Consider the following 25,012-nt stretch of genomic DNA (forward strand, 5'->3'; position numbering starts at 1 on the left):
ATTGAACCACCAGCTTTCATATGTTCTCATGTTCTGAGCAAGGAACTTAAATGTTAGCTTTTTTACAAGGCACATATTGCACATTCACTTTCTTCTCCAACACTGTGTTTTTGCATTATTTAAACCAAATTGAATATGTTTCATTATTTATTTGAGACGGAATAGATTTAGTTTATGTATTATATTAAGTTAAAATAAAAGTGTTCATTTTTCATTCAATATTGTTGTAATTGTCATTATTACAAATATATACATAAAAATCAGCATCAGCTTTTTTTGGTCCTCCAATAATCGGTATCAGTATTCGCGTTGAAAAATCATAATCCAGAAACAAGTCTCTCATCGTTGCCGCTTGCTATAGACCACCTTCTGCCCCCATCTGTGCCTTGGTCACCATATGTGAATTGATTTCCCCCCATCTATCTTCAGAGCTCATGCTGTTAGGTGACCTAAACTGGGACATGCTTAACACCCCGGCCATCCTACAATCTAAACTTGATGCCTTCAATCTCACACAAATTATCAATGAATTTACCAGGTACAACCCCAAATCCATAAACACGGGCACCCTCATAGAAATCATCAGAACCAACCTGCCCTCCAAATACACCTCTGCTGTCTTCAACTAGGATCTCAGTGACCTCATTGCCTGCGTCCGTAATGACCACCCCTCATCACTGTCAAACGTTCCCTAAAACACTTCAGCGAGCAGGCCTTTCTAATCGACCTGGCCCGGGTATCCTGGAAGGATATTGACCTCATCCCGTCAGTAGAGGATGCCTGGTTATTCTTTAAAAGTGCTTTCCTCACCATCTTAAATAAGCATGCCCCATTCAGAAAAATTAGAACCAGGAACAGATATAGCCCTTGGTTCACTCCAGACCTGACTGCCCTTGACCAACACAAAAACATCTTGTGGTGTACTGCATTAGCACCGAATAGCCCCCACGATATCCAACATTTCGGGGAAGTTAGGAACCAATACTCACAGGCAGTTAGGAAAGCAAAGGCTAGCTTTTTCAAACAGAAGTTTGTATCCTGTAGCACAAACTCCAAAAAGTTCTGGAACACTGTAAAGTCCATGGAGAATAAGAGCACCTCCTCCCAGCTGCCCACTGCACTGAGGCTAGGAAACACTGTCACCACCGATAAATCCACTATAATTGAGAATTTCAATAAGCATTTTTCTACGGCTGGCCATGCTTTCCACCTGGTTACTCCTACTCCGGTCAACAGCCCTGCATACCCCACAGCAAATTGCCCAAGCCTCCCCCATTTCTCCATCACCCAAATCCAGATAGCTGATGTTCTGAAAGAGCTGCAAAATCTGGACCCCTACAAATCAGCCGGGCTAGACCATCTGGACCCTCTCTTTCTAAAATGATCTGCAGAAATTGTTGCAACCCCTATTACTAGCCTGTTCAACCTCTCTTTCGTATCGTCTGAGATCCCCAAAGACTGGAAAGCGTCCGTAGTCATCCCCATCTTCAAAGGGGGTGACACTCTAGACCCAAACTCCTACAGACATATATCTATCCAACCCTGCCTTTCTAAGGTCTTCGAAAGCCAAGTTAACAAACAGATCACCGACCATTTAGAATCCCACCGTACCTTCTCCACTATGCAATCTGATTTCCGAGCTGGTCATGGGTGCACCTCAGCCATGCTCAAGGTCCTAAACGATATTATAACCGCCATTGATGAGACAATACTGTGCAGTTGTATTCATCGACCTGGCCAAGGCTTTCGACTCTGTCAATCACCACATTCTTATCGGCAGACTCAACAGCCTTGGTTTCTCAAATGACTGCCTCGCCTGGTTTACCAACTCCTTCTCAGACAGAGTACAGTGTGTCAAATCGGAGGGCCTGTTGTTCGGACCTCTGGCTGTCTGTATGGGGGTGCCACAGGGTTCAATTCTCGGGCCGACTCCCTTCTCTGCATACATCAATGATGTCGCTCTTTTCCTGCTGGTGATTCTCTGTTCCACCTCTACGCAGATGACTCCATTCTGTATACTTCTGGCCCTTCTTTGGACACGGTGTTAACTAACCTCCAGACGAGCTTCAATGCCATACAACACTCCTTCTGTGGCCTCCAACTGCTTTTAAATGCAAGTAAAACTAAATGCATGCTCTTCAACAGATCGCTGCCCACACCTGCCCGCCCGTCCAGCATCACTACTCTGGACAGTTCTGACTTAGAATATGTGGACAACTATAAATACCTAGGTGTCTGGTTAGACTGTAAACTCTCCTTCCAGACTCACATTAAGGATCTCTAATCCAAAATCGCAACAAAGCATCCTTCACTCATGCTGCCAAACATACCCTCGTAAAACTGACAATCCTACCGATCCTTGACTTCGGCGAAGTAATTTACAAAATAGCCTCCAACACTCTACTCAGCAAATTGCAATCTATCACAGTGCCATCCGTTTTGTCACCAAAGCCCCATATACTACCCACCACTGCGACCTGAATGCACTTGTTGGCTAGCCCTCACTTCATATTCATTGCCAATCCCACCCACTGGCTCCAGGTCATCTATAAGTCTTTGTTAGGTAAAGCCTCACCTTATCTCAGCTCACTGGTCACCATAGCCCATCTGTAAATAGCCCATCCAACTACCTCATCCCTATACTGTTATTTATATTTTTTATTTTGCTCCTTTGCACCCCAGTGTCTCTACTTGCACATTCATCTTCTGCACATCTATCACTACAGTGTTTAATTTCTATATTGTAATTATTTTGCCACTATGGCCTATGTATTGCCTTACCTCCCTTACCCTACCTCATTTGCACACACTGTATATAGACTTCTTCAATTGTATTATTGACTGTATGTTTGTTTATGCCATGTGTAACTCTGTTGTTGTTTGTGTCGCACTGCTTTGCTTTTTCTTGGCCAGGTCGCAGTTGTAAATGAGAACTTGTTCTCAACTAGCCTACCTGTTTAAATAAAGGTGAAATAATGTATCTTTTTTTAAATAAAAATAATCGGTCGACCTCTAGTCTGAGAGTGAGCTGTCATGTGCCTTTTACTGGGGAGTGGCTTCCGTCTGGCCACTCTACAATAAAGGCCTGATTGGTGGAGTGCTGCAGAGATGGTTGTCCTTCTGCAAGTTTCTCCTATCTCCACATAGGAACTCTAGAGCTCTGTCAGTGATCATCGGGTTCTTTGTCATCTCCCTGACCAAGGCCCTTCTCTCCCAATTGCTCAGTTTGGCCAGGCGGACAGCTCTAGGAAGAGTATTGGTGGTTCCAAACTTCTTCCATTTAAGAATGATGGAGGCCACTGTGTTCTTTGGGACCTCCACCGCTGCAGATTGTTTTTGGTACCCTTCCCCTGATCTGTGCCTCAACACAATCCTGTCTTGGAGCTCTACAGACAATTCCTTTGACCTCATGGCTTGGTTTTTCTCTGACATGCACTGTCAAATGTGAGAACTTCTATAGACAGGTTTGTATGCCAGCAGCATACCACCCTGCATCCCACTGCTGGCTTGCTTCTGAAGCTAAGCAGTGTTGGTCCTGGTCAGTCCCTGGATGGGAGACCAGATGCTGCTGGAAGTGGTGTTGGAGGGCAAGTAGGAGGCACTCTTTCCTCTGGTCTAAAAAATATCCCAATGCCCCAGGGCAGTGATTGAGGACACTGCCCAGTGTAGGGTGCCATCTTTCAGATGGGACATTAAACAGGTGTCCTGACTCTCTGAGGTCATTAAAAATCCTATGGCACTTATTGTAAGAGTATGGGTGTTAACCCCGGTGTCCTGGCTAAAATTCCCAAGCTGTCCCTCATACAGTCACCTAATCATCCCCAGCTTACATTTGGCTCACTCATCCCCCTCCTCTACCCTGTAACTATTCCCCAGGTTGTTGCTGTAAACGAGAATGTGTTCTCAGTCAACTTACCTGCTAAAATAATGGTAAAATAAAAAACTTGTACCTTTCCAAATAATGTCCAAACAATTGAATTTACCACTGTTGGACTCCAATCAAGTTGTAGAAACATCTCAAGGATGATCAATGGGAACAGGATGCACCTGAGCTCAATTTTGAGTCTCATAGCAAAGGGTCTGAATACTTATGCAAATAAGGATTTATTTTAATATTTACATTTGCAAACATTTCTAAAAACCTGTTTTTGCTTTGTCATTATGCGGTAGTGTGTAGATTGATGAGAATAGTTATTTAATCAACTTTAGGATAAGGCTGTAACGTAACAAAATGTGGAAAAAGGGAAGGGGTCAGAATACTTTCCGAATGCACTGTAGGTATAGATGCCGCGTTCAACATAAAAAATTTGACCGATCATCCAACTCGGAATTCCAAGTCGGAAGCTCGGTTATCTTTCTAGAATTCCATCTTTCCGACCTGAAGATGAGTGACGTCATTATCTGACCTCGATTTCCCAGTTGTCTTATATCAGATGTATGACAAACATATCAACAACCTTCCAGTAGGTATAGGGATAAATAGCATACTGGAAATATTCACATCAGCCCTATGTAATGTCTAAACTTACAAATATGATTAAAACACTTGAACCTGGATAAGCATATTTAAATCTAAACCAAGGGAGAGACAGTTTGAAAGATGTTTCCACTGTGGCTGGTTTCCAGGTTTCCTTGACTTGCCTTGCAGCCTTTAGGGTGGCTCAGGAACAGGCAGGCACCCCTCCTTCCTTTGTGACGGCAGTCTGCAGAACTAGGCTAAAGGTCCCAAAACAGACTTGTTTCCCACACTTGCCAAGTGTGTCGTCATCTACAAGAGCAGAACGTGATTGGAGGGAATTTGGAAGCTCTCTCAGTATACTAATAATTGGTTGTGCAATTCCTTGTGTAGCTATTGTGATTTGTGCTAAAAGCTTCTCTAGAAATATGCAAAAACCTGACAAGAATGTGTGGTCAGGCCATTGTCTTCAGATACTTCCTCCCTCACTCAATCTTTGCCGTTTGAAATACAGATATTAAGATACATTGATACCTATTCAAGTGAAAATTAAGTCTGGTCTGTACCATCATGAGTATTCAGTATGCATCAATCTTATTTCAATTGTTAAACACTCAATATACAAGTTTTCCTACAGTAAGTTATTAGGCTAATTTCATTCAGTCTCGTGAAACTAGTAAATTCAAGATGCCCTAAAAGATCTGAACAGCTGAGTGAAGAGGACAGGAGGGAAATTATATACTCATACTTTCATCACATTGTTGATTGATCCAAGGTTATGCTCCTGATTAAAGTCTAAATTGAGAAGCACATGTCCTCAGTGTTGATCTGACAAGGTTACCTTTACAGTAAAGTCTTACAGAATATTGCGTGTAAACCAGAATTAATCTCTGTGCCCTTGCTTCTGCTTTGCGGGGATCTAGGCCAGGTTACAGTAAAGCAACGTTAAAAGGGCAATCAGCAGTTGCTACAGCTGTTTTTGTACCCATTGATTATTGAAGATGAATTTAAAAGGCCTCATGAGACTAGTTCAACTGTACCCCATCAGAACCCAAAATAAGCTTGTTTTACTCAGTAAAATTGCCTCAACATTGTTAAATATAATTTTGATTAGAGGTCGACCGATTATTGGAGGACCAAAAAAGCCGATACCGATTAATATTTTTTTACATTTGTAATAATCACAATTACAACAATACTGAATTAACACGTAACTTAATATAAAACATCAATAAAATCAATTTAGCCTCAAATAATGAAACATGTTCAATTTGGTTTAAATAATGCAAAAACAAAGTGTTGGAGAAGAAAGTAATATGTGCCATGTAAAATATGTGCCATGTAAAAATGTGTGCCATGTAAAAAAGCTAACGTTTAAGTTCCTTGCTCAGAACATGAGAACATATGAAAGTTGGTGGTTCCTTTTAACATGAGACTTCAATATGCCAAGGTAAGAGGTTTTAGGTTGTAGTTAATATAGTATTTATAGGACTAATTCTCTCTATACCATTTGTATTTCATATACCTTTGACTATTGGATGTTCTTATAGGCACTATAGTATTGTCAGTGTAACAGTATAGCTTCCGTCCCCCTCCTCGCCCCTACCTGGGCTCAAACCAGGAATACATCGACAACAGCCACACTCGAAGCATCGTTACCCATCGCTCCACAAAAGCCGCGGCCCTTGCAGCGCAAGGGGAATAACTACTCCAAATCTAAAAGCGAGTGACGTTTGAAACAGTATTAGCGCACACCCAGCTAACTATCTAGCCATTTCACATTGGTTACACCAGCCATTAGGCTGATAGGCTTGAAGTCATAAACAGTGCTGTGCTTGAGAAGAGCTGCTGGCAAAACGCACAAAATGCTGTTTGAATGATTACGGGCCTGCTGCTGCTCAGACTGCTCTATCAAATCAGACTTAATTGTAACATAACACACAGAAATACGAGCCTTTGGTCATTAATATGATCGAATCCAGAAACTATCATTTCGAAAACAAAATGTTTATTATTTCAGTGAAAGACGGAACCGTTCGGTATTTTATCTAACGGGGGTGGCATCCCTAAGTCTAAATATTCTTGTTACATTGCACAACCTTCAATGTTATGTCATAATTACGTAAAATTCTGGCAAATTAGTTCGCAATGAGCCAGGCAGCCCAAACTGTTTCATATACCCTGACTCTGCGTGCAATGAACACAAGAGAAATGATACAATTTCACCTGGTTAATAAATAAACTGGATTAGTAGTTATAACTAGTGATTATGATTGATTGTTTTTCAAAGATAAGTTTAATGCTACCTAGCAATTTACCTTGGCTTCTACTGCATTCACGTAACAGGCAGGCTAATCGGAGTGCATTGCGTTGGACTGTGCGGTTGCAAGATTGGAACCCCTGAGCTGACAAGGTGAAAATCTGTCGTTCTGCCCCTGAACAAGGCAGTTAACCCACAGTTCCTAGGCAGTCATTGAAAATAAGAATGTGTTCTGAACTGACTTGCCTAGTTAAATAAAAGGTATAACATTAAAAAAAAAATAGGATATCGGCGCCCAAAAATACCGATTTCAGATTATTATGAAAAATTCAAATCGGCCCCAATTAATCGGCCATTCCGATGAATCGGTCAACCTCTCATTTTGATATCATGGATGGCCAGTTAATGCAGCCATAGCGCAGTCTATAAACGTGATAAAATCACATACTATTAAAGTCAAACAAGAAAGATTATGGTAAAATTATATATTTTTTTTATGTTACAAAAAAGACAGAACCTGTCACTATAAGTTCCATAGCTGGCCACTAGAACAGTATACAAATCCTTAAGAGACGGACCCCCCCACAATCAAATCTACAGCATCTTGGTTAGTAAATCATGTTAAACAATATTATGAGTAGCAAATTGATACACAACTAGAAGTAGACCTATATATAGAAAACATTTATCCCTCCAACAGACATCTGTCTGGAATTGTTAAGTCCATAGCATCAATTAAAAAGGGCAATGTTGGCAGTGATCAAAAGGTAGGGATCTACTCTACCCTGAACACAGACTGCAGAATGTACCGAAGATTCTCCCATGAAAAGGGTTAAAAAGCAAGCCATACATGGATGGTCAAGACTTGCAATATGCAAGGGGTTTACAAAGCCAGACAAAACAGTACTTGGAATGACACTTGAGATGTAGCTCAATAGGACAGGAGGGGGATTATTTCAGACCAAAAGAGTATCTAGTTCATTTGCTGTATTCTTTAGGCTCCTCCCCCTCTTCACTGAGCAAACATGTGCGTATCAGCGCTTCTGTGACTGCATATGGGTCGCAGTTAGCAGATGGGCGGCGGTCCTCGAAGTAGCCCTTCTTGTCCTGACCCACCGAGCGGGGTATGCGGATGCTGGCGCCGCGGTTCGCCACGCCGGCTGAGAACTCATGGATGTTGGACGTTTCGTGGTGACCGGTCAAGCGCCGGGCGTTGTCCAGCCCCCCTTTGGGGTCGTAGGCACGGATGTGGTAGCGGTGTCTCCTTCCCAACTTCTCAATCGAATCTTCGATGCCCCTGTGTGGATAGAAGACAGAAGGGGTTAATCCACTGCTAAAGAGACTTGAGACTTAAAAAGCTTATGAGGCCGGTTTCCCAGGTTGGATTAAGCTTAGTCTTCAACTAAGAAGCATAATCAATGGAGAATTGCCGTTTGTCTAGACCTAGGCTTAATATGGGTCCAGGAAAACCAGCCCTAAAAATAGAGCAGTGGGTTTACAGCACAATTGAATCCATGCCTACCTCAATCCGCCATCTTCTCTCATCTCCTTGGTGCTGAAGTTTGTATGGCAGCCAGCGCCATTCCAATTCCCAGGGATGGGCTTGGGGTCGAATGAGGCCACCACACCAAAGTCTTCACACACCCGGTGGAGGATGAACCGAGCAGCCCAGAGGTGGTCACCCATGTTGATACCTTCACATGGCCCAACCTGGAACTCCCACTGGAAGACAATAAGAGTCAGAGATGATTTTGAATATTTACAGAGTTTCATGAACACAGATTTAGCCTAATCCTGCACGAAGACTAATTCTTGGACTATGCTTAATCTGTATACTGAACAAAAATATAAATGCAACATGTAAAGTGTTGGTCCCATGTTTCAGGAGCTGAAAAATGAGCCAAGAACTCTTCCAATACGCAGAAAAAGCTTATTTCTCAAATTGTGCACATTTGTTTACATCCCTGTTAGTGAGCATTTCTCTTTTGCCAAGATAATCTATCCACCTGACAGGTGTGGCATATTAAGAAGCTGATTAAACAGCATGATCATTACGCAGGTGCAACCTTGTGCTGGTGACAATAAAAGGCCACTAAAATGTACAGTTTTGTCACAACAATGCCACAGATGTCTCAAGTTTTGTGGGAATGTGCAATTGGCATGGTAACTGCAGGAATGCCAACCAGAGCTGTTGACAAGATAACTGAATGTTAATTTCTCTACCATAAAAGTCACCACCAACATCGTTTTAGAGATTTGGCAGTACATACAACCGGCCTCACAACCGCATTTATGGCGTCGTGTTGGCGAGCAATGTGCTGATGTCAACGTTGTGAACAGTGCCCCAAGGTGGCAGTGAGATTATGGTACGGTCAGGCATAAGCTACGAACAGTTGCATTTTATCGATGGAAATTTGAATGCACAGATACCTATCCCAAGGCTCATTCTCATGCCATTTATCTGCCGCCATCACCTCATGTTTCAGCATGATAATGCGCAGTCCCATGTCGAAAGGATCTGTACACAATTCCTGGAAGCTGAAAATATCCCAATTCTTCCAGGACCTGCATAGTCAGACATGTCACCCATTGAGCAAGTTTGGGATGCTCTGGATTGAGGTGTACGATAGCGTGTTCCAGTTACTGCCGGTATACAGCAACTTCACACAGCCATTGAAGAGGAGTGGGACAACATTCCACAGGCCACAATTAACAGCCTGATCAACTATGCAAAGAAGTGTCGCTCTGCATGAGGCAAATGGTGGTCACAAGATACTGACAGGTTCTGATCCACACACTTTTTTAAAATAAAAGGTATCTGTATTCCCGGTCATATGAAATCCATAGATTAGGGCCTCGTTTATTTAAATTGACCGATTTCCTTATATGAACTAAAACCTTGCATTTATATTTTTGTTCAGTAGAATAGTCAAGTGGTTCTTACCTGAGCTGGCATGACTTCAGCATTGGTGCCACATATCATAACCCCAGCATATAGACAAGCTCTATAGTGGGCTTCTACGATGTCTCTACCATACGCCTTGTCTGCTCCCACACCACAGTAGTAGGGGCCTGTTCAAAAACACTGCATCATCAGGCTTAACAGTTTAGATGCTAAACATTTAATACTCTACTTGAATATACCGACTGAAAGTAGCTATGGATATCTGCTAATGAATGGTATTTTATATTTAAACTTAACCTCTCAAACTAACCTTGTGGACCAGGGAAGCCGTTGGAAGGCCAGCCAAACGGATGTCCGTCTGTTCCCAGGATGGTGTACTCCTGTTCCATGCCAAACCACGGCACCTGGTTCTCTACCATCTCCATGATCTTCTTACACATCAGCCTGAGGTTAGTTTCTGGAGGGGAACAAACATTGTACTGGACATTCAAACCATTTCTGCTACACTGAGCCAATGGGGCCTGGGTTCAATAAGATACTTAAGGCTGGGCCATGTTCAGCAGGCATGAAATGGAAGAAAACAGGGTGGTATTATCCAAATGTATCCAATAAACCTCATTTAAATGTTCTATTGCAAAAGTTAAAATGTTTGAGCGCCAATGAATATGACCCCCTAATGTCACTTTACTGCTTAGGTTTACCTGTAGGCTTGCGGTTGTATTTGAGCACTTCACACAGGACCAGTTTGTTGGGGTCTTTCCTGAAGGGGTCTCTGAACATGGCAGCAGGGATAAGGTACATATCGCTGTTGGAGCCCTCCGACTGGTACGTACTGGAACCATCAAAGTTCCACTCTGGGAGATCTGAAGGAGGGAGGGAACCGTGCGATAAGAGCAACTCAGGGATTCAAATACCCGTTAGGTTCAGAGTTATTAGTCAAAGCAACCCGTATTTTTGGATTTATGCTGTATTAGAAAAGTAACTGTTGGAGCTCTTTGAGCAATGTCTTACAAGGGTGTAACCAGTCTTTCATCTATATTCATTTAGAAAATAGTTTGCCACTCCGACCCCGCCCCAAAAAAGTAATTTCTGCCACCCACCACTGAAAAAAACATTAGGGAAAACACTGGGTGTAGCACAAAAGTTTCTTATTACCCATTTCAACAGGCATAGATCAATGCAAATCAAATGTCAGATCTTACCAGCAATGTTCTTGGGTTCAGAATCCAGAGTTCTGGTCTTGCAGCGGAGCCCCTCTCCAGTCCCATCTATCCAGATGTACATGGCCTGGACCTTGTCTCCCTGAGAAAGGTCCATATAATGCTGCTTCACAGTTTTACTCAAACTGGCACTCTCTGACGTGGCCATTTTTTCAATGAGCGCCTGGAAAACCTTGGAACAAAGAGCAATCATTTGGAATCCACTTGAAGCGTTTTTGATTCTTAGAATTGAGCCATTTGAGGTCTACAACTATGGTATTATGCCCACCCACTGATTTATAGTAATAGTTGATCTACTCAAAACGTCGTAACAAAAAAATTAAATGTTCAAAACCTATGTCTTGTAAGTTTGCCTAATTACTATTGCACCAACGTGTGCTGAGAACGCGTTCAACATCCTGCAATATCGAGTTAAATTCATGAACGTTTTCCACAAGAGAAAACAGTCCGGGTTACAATAAAGCACGTACGCGAGCATGCTGCTATGTCAGTTTACAATAGGTTACAATACTGATGCCTGTTTACGCCTGGTTACGATGATGGAAAATAAAAGCGCGGTTTCTGTTGCCAGGTTATGATAGTCAAAAACGTCTGGCACGCACTATCCATACATGGCACATAATCAACAACAACAATAAATAACTAATATAAATGGAATTCACCATAATTCGGCTAAGAGGTGCGAAACTATAAAGAGAAAACAGCACACCAATTAGTCAATATGATGAAAATACACAATGTAATTTTAAAATAGTTTAGGAATAATGACCTTATATCAAGTAAGGAATTAGGATCAAAAGCCTGGTACAGCCTTCTGTAAATGTTCTGTGTAATTCCAAATGTTTTCGTTTCATTCTCTACCGCAAAATGTGTCCTAACGGTTCCATTTATAAAAGAGAGATATGACCCCCTCGCCTCAGATTGGCTAGAAAAGAACGTGATCCCTTCGTGATCAGGTGATGGGGAGCTCATGGTTTGCGTTCATTGGTCGTCCGGAAAAATGTGGAGTTTCATTCAATAGCCTGGCTAAAATCCTTCCAAACAAGTATTTATTTCAAGACTCTACTCTTTGTTTGCTAAAGGAATGATAACTATCCTTACCAAAACCTCAAATACGTTTCTTTATTTGAACAGTATGAGAATTTGTTTAAAAAATATGAAACGGGGAAAAAGATTATGCATGGTATAATTTCTATAATATGGTAATTATAAAGAACGATGATTTAAGTAAAATACGCCCCTTGACGAAATGAAAACGGAATATTCCTAGAATCAATTATGTTGTGGTGCCTCTAAAGAACAAATGTTCCTAAATGATGAAAAATAAGACCATGATGCTCTTTGACTGTTCTTTGCCTTCTATTGGCTAAAATATCGACGTTCCGTACTATTTTATTATAAGATGGACATTTGTTATGATGAAGAAACAAGAATGAAAAAATACAGCCTACCGATTTACAAGCCAATTAACCAACAACGTAATGAATTGTAACAATTCATGCAGGTTTACGTTACGATTTTATGATTAAATTATTACGTCATTGGTGATATAGAGCGACTGTATGTGAAACCACATGGCTGAATAAAGGCACAGTCTGCCTAGTAGACAACCTGCGTTTTTGAGGTATTATAGAATGAACGAATAAAAATGACCAACAACTCATCAATACTGAAACCATCTGGTATGTTCTGCATAATACTATAATACCGGTAGGCCTGCACAATGCCATTCCTTAGGCCTACATTATTTGCTGAAGCCTAACATGACCCACATAACATGATAAAATGTAGGCTTATGTTTTTTTTCAACAACACCACAATTTGTTCACATTTGTATCTATTTTAGGTGGCGATGTTGACCGACTGTCAGATCTTCTGAAAAATGACGTTTTCGTGGATTTCTTTAACACGTTTCTGAACCTACCGGTGAGCCCCTTCTGCGATATAAAATAGAACACAGCTCTTTCACAGAATTTAGAATAGAATGTAACTGAACAGAATAGATCTTTCACAGAATTGATACTAGAACATAACTGAGTAGAATAAAATAATTGTCACAGAATGTATGTCACATTTGAATCTGTTTTCTGCCTAGGTGTTTGGTCAAACTCCTCTCTTCTTTCTGTCGGACAACAAATGGTTAACTTGTCCTGAGCTACTTCAAGGCCAGGTAGAGAATACAAAACCTAACGAATGGCGCCCTCCTGTGGTTCATTTATGAAACAGTACTCGCTGTCCATATATATATATAAAAAAATGGAACCATAGGGTTCAAATAGAGTTCAAAACAGAACTTTTACTCTACATACCCATGAGAAAGACAATACAAATGAATTTCTTCATTTTGAAAAAAATGTCAGTAGGCCTGGGTATTTTTTATACCCAGGCCTACTGGGTAGGGATATTGTAGGGACCTTAACGGAACACCTATCAACCTCAGCAAGAGGTTCAGACCACTTGTCATAAAGGTTAAGGTGTTGGATTAATAGTTGCCAGACCTGTGTTCGAGTCCTGGTCAGGGCTACCTCCTGAATTTGTTATACTTTGTTAAAATGTTATGATTCATATGCTATTCTAATTTTTGACATAACAGGAGGTGAACAGAGGAGGATTTCAGAAATGGTTGACTGCTCATCGCTTCACCTTGTTCAAGGAAACAGAGTTGTTCCATTACTACACTCTCTGTAAAGAATTCTTGGAGTTCTCAAACAATCATTCAGAAGGTAATCCAATTAGTTATATATACAGTATATATATTTTTGCAGTATGATAGCGGTACTGTAAAACTAAAGCATAGAGAAACGTGACAGGGAAGGAACCATAGTTTTGGTCAGTGTTTCCCTGTTGACTCTGATTAGTGATGAACATCAAAATGGTACAAAAACACCCTTTACCTGTTGAAAGTGAAAGTATGGGGAGGGTTTCTAAGTACAAATGTTTGGGTTAAGGGTACAATGAGCGATATACATGGAAAGGTAATGTCATAAATGTTGAAACAAAGTGTAAGAAGGTGGTGAATCATACGTGCTCGGTCTCTGGTTATGAATGGGGGGGCTGACAGACAATCGTTGATGGATATTTATAGAGCTCTGCTTAGGATGACACTTGATTACGGGTGTATAGTTTAAGGAAGCGGCGAAGACCTGGCTTCAGAGGCTGGACAGGATCCAGTATACAGCTTTAAGGATATGTATTGGTGGATTTAAATCAACATCTGTATGTGCATTACTAGTGGAGACAGGTGAGATGCCTTTGGATAAATGGCGTAAAAAAATGGTAATTAGCTTGAAAGGCTTTGAGGTTGAGCATCCCACTGCTACTGTTCTAGATGACTGTTGGGAATATACTAGTAGGCAGTGGTTTGTACTTTGTCAGCTCTGGGATTTGAACTTGCAACCTTTTGGTTACTAGTCCAACGCTCTAACCACTAGGCTACCCTGCCGCCCCATAACAAATATATTCAGTTGAATTGTTGGTGATATTAGTTGCCCTCCAGTGGGTGAAGGACATACAACCTGTTAGTATGCTCAGATTCTCTGTTTTGGTTGGACAGTTGGAAAGCGTGTTGATGAGAGTGGTTGGAGGTTGGCCTTTCTGTGGTGATCGAGGATGTTCCTCCATGGTTACTCCCAGATCCTGTTGATCGAACCTTGGTAGCGAAAAGGAAAGATTGGTCAGAAGTCAGTGATCTAGGGAAACTGGTTGACAATTACATTGGTAGAAGTTTTTATGCTTTTTTTTAACCACTTTTCACGATGGATCCAAGGACCCAGATAGTGGGCACACAGGAGCAGGCGTTTACATTCCTGAATTTGATGTGCAGATATGTAGAAAATTAACAGTCCATTTGGCCCAGCTGGAACAGCGTTGTGTTCTACAATTCGTTTTTGAAATAATAAAAAAAAAATCAAGGGCACCAGAGTTGGAGGGCAGCAACAGCAATGTGGGCGCAAAAGCAATCTAACTGCACATCGTCATCATTGTGTTAATCCAAAGAATTGTAGTCACGTATTCAAATTATCTGCAGAACAAACATTCCTCATCTTTCGGCATTGGTGCGCAATTGCACCACCAGTCTATGTTGATCCTGGGGATGGGTTGGGGCTGTGGTCTAGCTGTTGCTACAGCTTCGGTGGCTAGAGTGGCCGCAGTGGCCATCTAAAGCTCAATTTTCCTAAATTCTTCGTCCGAATACTCAGGCTCAAATAAATATGTTTCGAAGACACAATCGGTGCCCCTCCAGCAGTGGCGACCCGTCAGTCAGTGCAGGTGGGGCTCTGTTTTGAGCCCCACATTTTGAGCAAAATAACTAAAATTCTAATAAAAATATATATTTTTTTTTTGGGGGGGGGGGGGCATACTTATTTTGCATGTTATTTTGGCATTAATACGTGTCATATATCAGTTTGCAAACAATGTAAAAATAATATGTCATTGAGGTAATAAAGCCTCATACAAACATGGTCTCTTTTTTGTTTTCTTGAGGTTGCTCAAAAATGCTGGTGTTTCAGCCTAGCTCAGTGCTTTCTGTGGTGGTGGGGCAAGCCAGCAGAAAATAGGAGCACTGCGCCGTGATTGGCTCAGTGTTCTGTCACTCATGGGGACATTACGTCACAGGCCAAGTCTAAGTCCTTAGTAAGGGTAGACATCGAACATTTATGCCCTTTGGGTCCTGCCATAGAGTTACATTAGAAGAGCCCTTCCAAGAAGGCTCAAGGTCATTGGCCACAGATAAAATGACATAATCGCCACTGCCCTCCAGTAGTTTTCTTCATCACTCACAAGTATTTCATCGTCAGACATGTTCGTAGGTTGTTCTTTACTTTGTTTAACTAATGTGTAAGGTGGTCTTCACTTCTCTGCCCCAAAAAATACCCACATGAAAAAAGTGTAGTTTACAATAGAATTCTGTAGAAAATTGTAGTATACTATAGTATCCCTCGATCATTTGTAGTACTTACTCAATAAATTTGCAGTAAACTATAGAACACTATAGTAAATACTACAGTATTATCCGCAAAGAAACACTGTAGTAAGTACTACAGTAATCTCCACAAAACACTACATTTAAAAAAACAACTATATATAGCACACATGCACAGTTGTTACCCATCTCCGCTGCTGTGGCAGTCGGCTACATAAAATAACTATATGAAATAATCGCAAAAGTTTTAGGTGGAAAAGTACACATTTACTGACTTAAAACCAATAGTACTTTTTAAATTGATTTTTTAAATAGCTAATTTGGCCGTACGCTTTCAATAACACAATTTGTCCACACCACAGATTTCTGAATCATGAATCATGAACTGGCAATGGAGCAGAGCGAAACCTGCATCCAGCAATGTCATGAGTCACGTGACCCATTTTTACAGCTGTTTCAGTACAGCACTGCAGGGAGAGAGAAAGGAGGAGAGGGCAAACTCCACTGAATTAGTTTCAATGTATGGAATCACTTGGGAATTCCAGGATTTTGGGTAAACTTTTCTTTTAACCTTTTACAAACAAGAAAACCTGAGTCATTTAATAAACTTTGCTTGTTTTTTTTATATCTGCCTCCCACCAGGGGTGGACTGGCCATCTGGCATTTCCGGCAAATGCAAGATGGGCTGGTCTATTTTTAGCCAAGTGGGCCTGTCTAACTTTTTTTTTTTTGTGTGCAAAATGATGATTATCTGGCTAATAATGGGGGCCTCAATGAAAACAAGATCCATTCCCTGCCCCATCCGCCGTGTCTTTATGGCACATGTGTTTCCTGTCAATTCCATGAAGGTCTGTGTGAAAACCCTGCTGACAGATTCAGAGTAAGGTGCTGTACAATGCTGTACAATGCTAATTTGAGGTTCTTGTTGGTTAAAGTGTTGAAATGGACAACAGCGGACCAGTGGCTACTGAGGAGATGCATTGGGAGCGGGAGAGGGATGAGACGATTTAGCACTTTCATCAAGGGCACTTGTGGTAGGTGACTGGTGTTGGTGTGTGTGTGTTCCTGGCCTATGAAGTGGCATTACTAATTTATTTTCTATGCTACTGTGTATTTTCCACGTGTGGTCATTCATCGACTCATGCTTCCTGTGTGTGTGCAGGGAAGGAGCTGGTGTCGTTCTGTGTGAGAGTGTCCAGGTTGTTCAACATGGACTGTGAGGATGCAGGTCAGAAACACAGATACCTGGCCCTGCTGACTGTCATCAGATCCATCCATCTCACAGAGGGATCCAGCATCATGGCTATCTGTCACATACCACGAGGTAAAGAGACTAAACTGGTGACAAAGTACATTACCCTGGGATCGATAGTTACCATGAATAAAGATGATTAATTCAAGAGATGGACAGGCCACATCACCGTTACCTGTCCTGAACCTACTCACCTGCCCCTTCTCTGACCTATAGGGCTACATACTGTTTGTGCTGTGTTGATGTATTTTCTTGATTTAAATCCCTTAGTCTGTGCTCTCCTGTGTCTGTCTGGTAGATACAATGATTAGCATTCTATCCAGTGAGCTACCCGACAGTGCCAGAAAGCAGATCATCGGTCAGATGTATAACAAAGCTTTACATCGGCTGCAGCACTATTGGCTTCCTCAGTTTCTAAGATACTGCAAGGACTCACTCTGGAGAGATGCAGAGTGCAGCCACATCGTTCAGGAGTACAGCGCCATCGCATCCCACTCTGCTTCTGAGGATGTGCCTGGTATACCTGCTCAACTGGACCCAGGCCTGGGACAGGTGAAGGAGGCAGAGCTGACTGGGAGTGCAACTGGGACCTACTGTTCCAAAAACACCAAGAGACTCCTCTGGATGCGCCATGAGGAACCACAGAACAGATCCGTAATGGCAGCCCGGGAGACTGAGAAGATCCAAGATGGACGTCTCTGTTGCCAGTGGCTTCGTCTTGAGGGTGAAACAGGCCAGGAACGGTGCACTAATGCTGTGCATAGCAGTCAAACCAAATACCAGATTGATGCCACAACTGAACAATACCGCAACATGCCTGACGATGCAGAATCCCAAACCTGCAGCAAACAAACCAGCAAAGTGGATAACCTCAAGTCCAGCCACAGAAGTGGTAACCTTCTCCCAAACATTGATGTTGAAGGGGTCCGGGAGGGAGAAGTACTTATTCCACACACCTGTATGGAGACTCCTGCCTACTACCAACCGTCTGTCTTACCAGCTCCCCCTGCACCAGCAACTCCAGAGTCCCACCGCTTCAACTACCTCCAGCCTGCCCTGTCGGCTGACAGCTTGGCTGGTGGGCCCTTAGCTGCCTTCCTGAGGGCCAGGGGACTGGAGACAGAGCTGCAGCATCTAGGGCTCTGGCAGGACCTGGACCTGGTCCTTAGCCTGGTGCTCAGGTATGGAGATATTTTTAAAAAACAATGTAAATTGTTGAAAAATAAATCATGAACAAATGTGTTGTGAAAATACTGAATGCAACTTTAAAAATGAAACGCCTGTGAAAATGCCCAAAGCGAGAAATATGTTTAGAAAATGTGCTGTGTTTAACAGAAATAAACATTGTGGTATGTGCTAATAATGATTTGTTTTTGGTATTGATGACTTGTTCACTTTTGTAGACTATCTTTTATTTGACTGTAATATACTGTATCCTCCATACTCAGGGCCCAGGGAGATGACTCCCTCCACAGCCAGAGACAGGCTGTGGCCAGGAGGATCACACACACCTACCTGGGGGAGAGCGCAGTGAGGGTAGGCCTCCTGGAGAGCGACACCAGCAGGCAGCTCCGCAGACTCCTGCCCTCTGGAGCAGTCATACCGTGGATATACACAGCCAAACATGAGATCTGTAAGGTAAAGTCAGCATGTTGACATACACTTAATATTTGAATGTTTTTGAAATCCTGTGAATCTTTGAAAATGTCTTGAGTCAATATCTTAGCAATGGCCATTGTTTTTTTGTAGGTGCTTTGTGCATCTTACGATTCCTTTTTGGACGAAGACGACAAACATTTCTGCTCCTGTCTGGTAACTGATTTGATTTTGTTTTATGCAAATTGATTATACAATATAACTGTATTGTCCTTGGTTGCAACGGAAATGTGTACCCCCCCCCCCCCCCCCCTTTTACACGTATCTGTCCATCTCCCCTTGAACTCTGTTGATGGTTATGTTATCACATTTCCCCTTATGATTTGACTACAAGGAGAGTGCCGGTGTGAACTGTGGTCAGAGGTTATCTGCTATTGGCCAGAACACAAAAGAGCAGCAGGTCAGAAGGATGAGGGAGGCTCTGGCCCTTTGTCAGTCCTGTTGTACCCATGGAGCCACGGAGCAGCTCTCTGATTGGCAGGAGGACTGGGCCCTGATGGCTCTAGAGGACGTGAAGAGAGGAGGGTCTGTCCACCTGCACTACAAAAAGACTGGTAGGAACATAACCAAGGGCTAACACAGAGGAGTTAATGAGAATAAGGGGAATGTGCAGGTTCAGTTGTAGCTAAGGCTACGAGAGAGCAATGCTGGTGTTACTACAGCGTGAACAATGAAAGCTCAAGGATGAGTTCAAACTCCATTTATAGTTGCATTGCAACATTTGTATTACAGTTGAAGTCGGAAGTACACCTTAGCCAAATACATTTAAACTCAGTTTTTCACAATTCCTGACATTTAATCCTAGTATAAATTATAGTCTTAGGTTAGTTAGGATCACCACTTTATTTTAAGAATGTGAAATGTCCGAAAAATAGTAGAGAGAATAATTTATTTCAGCGTTGACTTCTTTCATCACATTTCCAGTGGGTCAGAAGTTTACATACACTCAATTAGTATTTGGTAGCATTGCCTTTAAATTGTTTAACCTGGGTCAAATGTTTCGGGTAGCCTTCCACAAGCTTCCCACAATAAGTTGGGGGAATTTTGGCCCATTCCTCCTGACATATCTGGTGTAACTGAGTCAGGTTTGTAGGCCTCCTTGCTCGCACACGCTTTTTCAGTTCTGCCCACATATTTTCTCTAGGATTGAGGTCAGGGCTTTGTGATGGCCACTCCAGTACCTTGACTTTGTTGTCCTTAAGCCATTTTGCCACAACATTGGAAGTATGCTTGGGGTCATTGTCCATTTGGAAGACCCATTTGTGACCAAGGTTTAACATCCTGACTGATGTCTTGATATGTTGCTTCAAAATATCCACAAAATGTTCCTACCTCATGATGCCATCTATTTTGTGAAGTGCACCAGTCCCTCCTGCAACAAACACCCCCACAGCATGATGCTGCCACCCCCGTGCTTCACGGTTGCGATGGTGTTCTTCGGCTTGCAAGCCTCCCCCTTTTTCCTCCAAACATAACGATGGTCATTATGGCCAAACAGTTCTATTTTTGTTTCATCAGACCAGAGGTCATTTCTACAAAAAGTATGATCTTTGTCCCCATGTGCAGTTGCAAACCGTAGTCTGGCTTTTTTATGGCAGTTTTGGAGCAGTTGCTGAGCGGCCTTTCAGGTTATGCCGATATAAGACTTGTTTTACTGTGGATATAGATACCTTTTGTACCTGTTTCCTCCAGCATCTTCACAAGGTCCTTTGCTGTTGTTCTGGGATTGATTTGCACTTTTCGCACCAAAGTACATTCATCTCTAGGAGACAGAACGTGTCTCCTTCCTGAGCGGTATGACGGATGTGTGGTCCCATGGTGTTTATTCCTGCCGTACTATTGTTTGTACAGATGAACGTGGTACCTTCAGGCGTTTGGAAATTGCTCCCAAGGATGAACCAGACTTGTGAAGGTCTCCAAATTATTTTCTGAGGTCTTGGCTGATTTCTTTTGATTTTCCCATGATGTCAAGCAAAGAGGCACTGAGTTTGAAGGTAGACCTTGAAATACATCCACAGGTACACCTCCAAATGACTCAAATTATGTCAATTAGCCTATCAGAAGCTTCTAAAGCCATGACATAATTTTCTGGAATTTTCCAAACTGTTTAAAGGCACAGTCAACTTAGTGTATGTAAACTTCTGACCCACTGGAATTGTGATACAGTGAGCTAAAAGTGAAATAATCTGTCTGTAAACAATTGTTGGAAAAATTAGATAATTAGATAAGTAGATGTCCTAACCGACTTGCCAAAACTATGTTAACAAGAAATAAACTAGTTTTAATGACTCCAACCTAACTTCTTGGCGCACCCATCCCATTCGCCGGATCATTTTCCTCAACATCCGCTGAATTGCAGAGTGCCAAATTCAAATTGAACTACTAAAAATATTTAATTTTCATGAAATCACAGCAATCAACTGTATGTGGAGAGCAAACTTCCACGATAAGGACTCTAGGCCCTGTGAATACTGTCATTGTGTCTGTCTCTAGAGCCACGTGATCTGCCGTTTGACCTGCTGGCAGTGAGGTACCCAAAGCTGGCACTGGAGAATCTGAGTGTTAACTATTTGCTGTATCAGAAGAAGAAGCCTTTCTCAGACGGCGAAAGCTCAAAGCCAGTATCTGCTGGTTCCATGATGAAGAAAGCCCCTCTGATGTTGAAGAAAGACAACAGTTTTGTTCGCATGCCGTCTATGAGGCCAAGGTACTGTTGGGACACCACCTGATATGTGGCCTTCTCATTGAGTCATTGTTTATCTAATGAGTGTATCTAATCTAGCATAACTAATTATCTTCAGCTACCGCTGATTTTGCAGAAGCCGGCTATTTTGTAGGAGGTTTTACTTGCAATGATTGTGATAAGTGGTTGTTTTACCTACTTTAGTTAAATAAGAGCTCTATGGGCAACTTCTAAATGACTCAAATGTTAATTTGTATATGGCTGTATTGTTTGTCTCTGTGCTACAGGTCGTTTGGAGATGTGCTCCGGAACCCTGTGAGTCTGGACTACTTCAAGCGCTTTCTGCGTTTCCACTATGCCCAAGGAGCGCTGCTCTTCACACTGGAAGTAGAGAAGCTGAAAGCCATCGACCGGCCCAAACCTCAGAAGATCAAAATCCTCGCCATCGTGAATAAGTTCTTACGCCGGGAGGACCCCAGTACAGTCGTCAAATCCTTATTCATTATTCCTGTCAGATTCTGTCTAGAGTAGGGTCCTTGGCAACCTTTAGCCAAGCTGACATCAATGGTGGCGTTATTCACTTTGCTGCTGATAGTCTTAAAGGACTGTTTGTATGACGCTGAAAGAGATGTATTGAAGTGAAAAGGCTAACACGACTAGTATCCCTCTACAGTAATATATTGGAGCTATAGTAAAGTTTAAAGGCTAACTAGCATCGTCCCACAGTGGGCTACCTGCAGTGCAGTGCTGACGTCATCTCCCAGGCGGCTCAGATGAGAACCGTTTCCTGTGAGGTTCTCTACACCATCCAGGACCTGGTCACCAAGTCACTGGAAGGAACATGGTATTGGGATTATTTATCCTTGTGGCCATGAGTTGATTTAGCCTGGTCCTATATTTGTTTGTGCTATACAGCCAACTCCTATGGTCGTTGTTATGCTAAACATGACAATAACCTTAGAAGTTGGCAAGACGGAACAAACAAATCTGGGACCAGGCTATGGATCATTGATGCTACTTGACAGAACTGTGTGATTGATGTGATGTGATGTGTGTGTGTGTGTTTGGATGCAGACGAAACAGTGTGCGTTAATCCGATGTATGTGTTTGGATGATTCCTTGCAGGTTCAAGCAGTACCAAGACACGTTCCCACACTGTCCTGCTGTTGGCTCAGACTCTTGCCTGAGAGGAGCCATACTGAAGACCAAACTGGTAGGAACAACACCCGGCCTCTCATCCTCTATGTACTGTTAGACACTAGACAGTTGTACAATCACCGTATAACCCTCTTGGGCAATGGTATCTAAAATGCTCTGTCATTCATTCACTCACTCACTCACTCCTTATGCACCTCACCCTGAAGAAAAATGTCTGGCTGGTGTTTTGCCGATTCATCAAGACAGTCTGTAAGTTTCAAACCGCCATGAAGGATCCTCGCACGAGGACTGAGTTTGAGCTGTACCTGAGAATGAGCTACCGCCACTTCTCTGAATGTAAGCTGTCCTCAGTCCCCTCTCTCCATTCTGTTCCTGGTTCTGGTGCTGAACAAAGTATAGTTTGACAGGTGCTACAGAAAAAAATACATATGAATTAAAAGGACAAAACTCCAGTACACTGATCTTGGATGTTCCACAAACCAATGTTTCGGCGTTACACCTTCATCCGGATTTTAAATCTAGTTCTGGTGCTAGAAGTACACACCAATAAGTTGACCTTGTCTCCTATAGCATGTGACTCCCGTGCCCCTCCTAAAGACGAGGGGGATACCTCCCACATGAAGAGTCGGGTCATTAACGGTAAAGTCATCATCATTGACTTCCTCATCAACGACCTATCTTTTTACCTGGAGAGTGAGAGGTAAGATTGAATTGTCTCACAAGGTCATAGATATGTTTTCCCTCTTATATTATTGACATTCACTTCTATTGACAGAAGTACTTTGCTGTGATTGTTTTCAATGAAAATTAAGACTGTCTGAGTGGGGAAAACTGAAAATTTGCTCTTTTTGACAGAGATTTGGAACTCTCTTTCTTATTGGTCTGTAAACAAATTTACTAGCCAAAATTCCATCCCATCAAAACAGGCTGAACTTTCAGGCTATCTTTTCAAGCAGCTCTTACACCAGGGGTTCCCAAACTTTTTTGGCCCTAGACCCCATTTTGCGATCTGAAAATTCTCACGACCCCAACAATGTGGAAAAGATTATGTAATTAACAGCCAATGTTTACTTTTTTATTTGGGGCTAATGACAGTCAATTGCAAATGAGTCTGACATAATGCATCATATCTCAGCGCCACTAATGTGATGGGTGTGCTTGATGTCACATCGGAGATTCTCAAAGTCAGAGGGTGTGGTCGACAGTACGCACCTCACCCCTTCTGTCACATCCAACCTGGATCGATATTTGGTTTTAATGAAGACGAGAGCACCGTATCACCCAGATATGAGCTGGCGAAGGGTACGATGAGTTTTAAGGGAGACAGCAGGGTATTCCTTTTTATTCAGGAACCAAAACTCCTCCGTAGTGACCAGTGAATGCATTCGGTCACATGACAGCTCGGTTCAGCTGTTCGCTTTCACATACCGGCATGTCAACTGAGACAGGATCAAAGTCAAACGGGTTGGGAAGTAGACCCCAAAGTGCTCTTCCAAGCGTTGGAGGTGAGCAGTCAGCACTCGTGTGGGACACTTACTGATGCTGTTTTCTGTTAGAAACATACACAGCTGAGGGAAGGGGACATGGTTCAATTTTGAAAGACTCTCTCCAATAATATTTTTTTCCCTCTGAATCCATTGATTTGGTCAGTCATCTGTAGAATGTTTTTGTATTTCTCCTGCATGGTTGCGTTCAGTTCGTTCAGATCCCAAATATGTCTGTTACATAGGCAAGGATATATTTTCTTTTCATTATACAGAAAGTCAACCAAGTCTTTAATTTTTTTTTTTTTTTCTTCATCCATTGTGAATGACAACAGTTCCTCTCTCAATACGAAAAATCAACTCAACACTCCCCCTCGATAACCACCAAGCCTCAGTGTGAAATAGAACATTGTCAAGCTCTGATTCCATATCTCCACAGAGGTTTGGGAACAGGCATGCGCACAGTTGGTGTGTTTTGATGTAGTTTACAAATGAAGTTACCTGCTGCAGTATATCTCCGAGTTCTGTGCTCAGCTCTTTTGATGCCAGTTTCTCTCAGTGTGTCAAACAATGCGCCCATATGGCAGAGGGAGACACATTCATAACTAGAGTGCAGAGGCCCCTGCCCGCTGTCCCGCCATACTTTAGACGGAGCCCCATCTGTGCAAAAGCCCACCATTCGATCTCATGGAGTCTGTTTTTCATCAATATAGCCATGCTCGGGAATTGTGAGACAGAAACATATGTCCTTGTGAATAGCATCCCCAGACATGTATAGCAGACAAAAGTCAATGCATGGGCATCTCGTGCCCTCTCAACTAACGTCCATTTGGAGAGCATAAGTTGGGGAGTTTTTGAATCGTTCAGAGTTTCCTCTTGATTGCTAGCAATAACATAAATTCTTTAAGTGTTATCTGACAAAGCTATTGATGGGAGTTTCTCTACCTCTGCCTCCCCAAACATTGTATTCCCCATATCAGTTGTGGATGGTAATATCAACGTCTCTGCAATAGT

The 25,012-nt window shown here is 42.3% G+C and overlaps 3 protein-coding genes across 4 annotated transcripts; 2 read left to right on the top strand and 1 right to left on the bottom strand.

The window, feature by feature from the left end:
- Positions 1-7,186: 7,186 nt before the first annotated feature.
- On the bottom strand, positions 7,187-12,129 carry LOC109898074 (glutamine synthetase, mitochondrial). 2 transcript variants are annotated; one of them, XM_020492845.2, is made up of 7 exons: positions 11,611-12,129; positions 10,824-11,013; positions 10,323-10,484; positions 9,932-10,078; positions 9,661-9,788; positions 8,239-8,438; positions 7,187-8,013 (listed from the first exon to the last, which is right to left on the bottom strand). In XM_020492845.2, the coding sequence occupies exons 2-7, from the start codon at positions 10,987-10,989 to the stop codon at positions 7,695-7,697; spliced, it is 1,122 nt and encodes a 373-aa protein (XP_020348434.1). In that variant the 5' UTR covers positions 10,990-11,013; positions 11,611-12,129; the 3' UTR covers positions 7,187-7,694. The 2 variants fall into 2 exon arrangements, with proteins under 2 accessions (XP_020348434.1, XP_020348435.1); XM_020492846.2 differs by having other exon boundaries at positions 10,824-11,004; positions 11,611-11,751.
- Positions 12,130-17,187: 5,058 nt separating this feature from the next.
- Positions 17,188-21,887, top strand: LOC109897200 (regulator of G-protein signaling protein-like). Its single transcript, XM_031834964.1, has 6 exons — positions 17,188-18,198; positions 18,466-18,655; positions 18,767-18,829; positions 19,008-19,227; positions 21,167-21,380; positions 21,644-21,887. Exons 1-6 carry the CDS (start codon positions 17,321-17,323, stop codon positions 21,885-21,887), a joined length of 1,809 nt encoding a protein of 602 aa, XP_031690824.1. The 5' UTR covers positions 17,188-17,320.
- Positions 21,650-23,218, top strand: LOC116375946 (regulator of G-protein signaling protein-like). The gene is made up of 4 exons (XM_031834965.1): positions 21,650-22,200; positions 22,482-22,569; positions 22,721-22,850; positions 23,085-23,218. The coding sequence occupies exons 1-4, from the start codon at positions 22,130-22,132 to the stop codon at positions 23,216-23,218; spliced, it is 423 nt and encodes a 140-aa protein (XP_031690825.1). The 5' UTR covers positions 21,650-22,129.
- Positions 23,219-25,012: the final 1,794 nt, after the last annotated feature.

The sequence above is a fragment of the Oncorhynchus kisutch genome, linkage group LG10 (assembly GCF_002021735.2).
Source record: "Oncorhynchus kisutch isolate 150728-3 linkage group LG10, Okis_V2, whole genome shotgun sequence".
NCBI classification, from domain to species: Eukaryota; Metazoa; Chordata; class Actinopteri; order Salmoniformes; family Salmonidae; genus Oncorhynchus; species Oncorhynchus kisutch.

Coding starts and splice junctions, on each gene's coding strand:
- LOC109897200 (XM_031834964.1), top strand. CDS start 17,321: ATGATTAGCATTCTATCCAGTGAGCTACCCGACAGTGCCAGAAAGCAG. Junction 19,228..21,166: donor CCTGCACTACAAAAAGACTG/GTAGGAACATAA, acceptor GTCTGTCTCTAG/AGCCACGTGATCTGCCGTTT. Junction 21,381..21,643: donor ATGCCGTCTATGAGGCCAAG/GTACTGTTGGGA, acceptor TCTGTGCTACAG/GTCGTTTGGAGATGTGCTCC.
- LOC109898074 (XM_020492845.2), bottom strand. CDS start 10,989: ATGGCCACGTCAGAGAGTGCCAGTTTGAGTAAAACTGTGAAGCAGCAT. Junction 10,485..10,823: donor TGAACCCAAGAACATTGCTG/GTAAGATCTGAC, acceptor TCCCTCCTTCAG/ATCTCCCAGAGTGGAACTTT. Junction 10,079..10,322: donor ATACAACCGCAAGCCTACAG/GTAAACCTAAGC, acceptor GTTCCCCTCCAG/AAACTAACCTCAGGCTGATG.
- LOC116375946 (XM_031834965.1), top strand. CDS start 22,130: ATGAGAACCGTTTCCTGTGAGGTTCTCTACACCATCCAGGACCTGGTC. Junction 22,570..22,720: donor CCATACTGAAGACCAAACTG/GTAGGAACAACA, acceptor CTCACCCTGAAG/AAAAATGTCTGGCTGGTGTT. Junction 22,851..23,084: donor CTACCGCCACTTCTCTGAAT/GTAAGCTGTCCT, acceptor TGTCTCCTATAG/CATGTGACTCCCGTGCCCCT.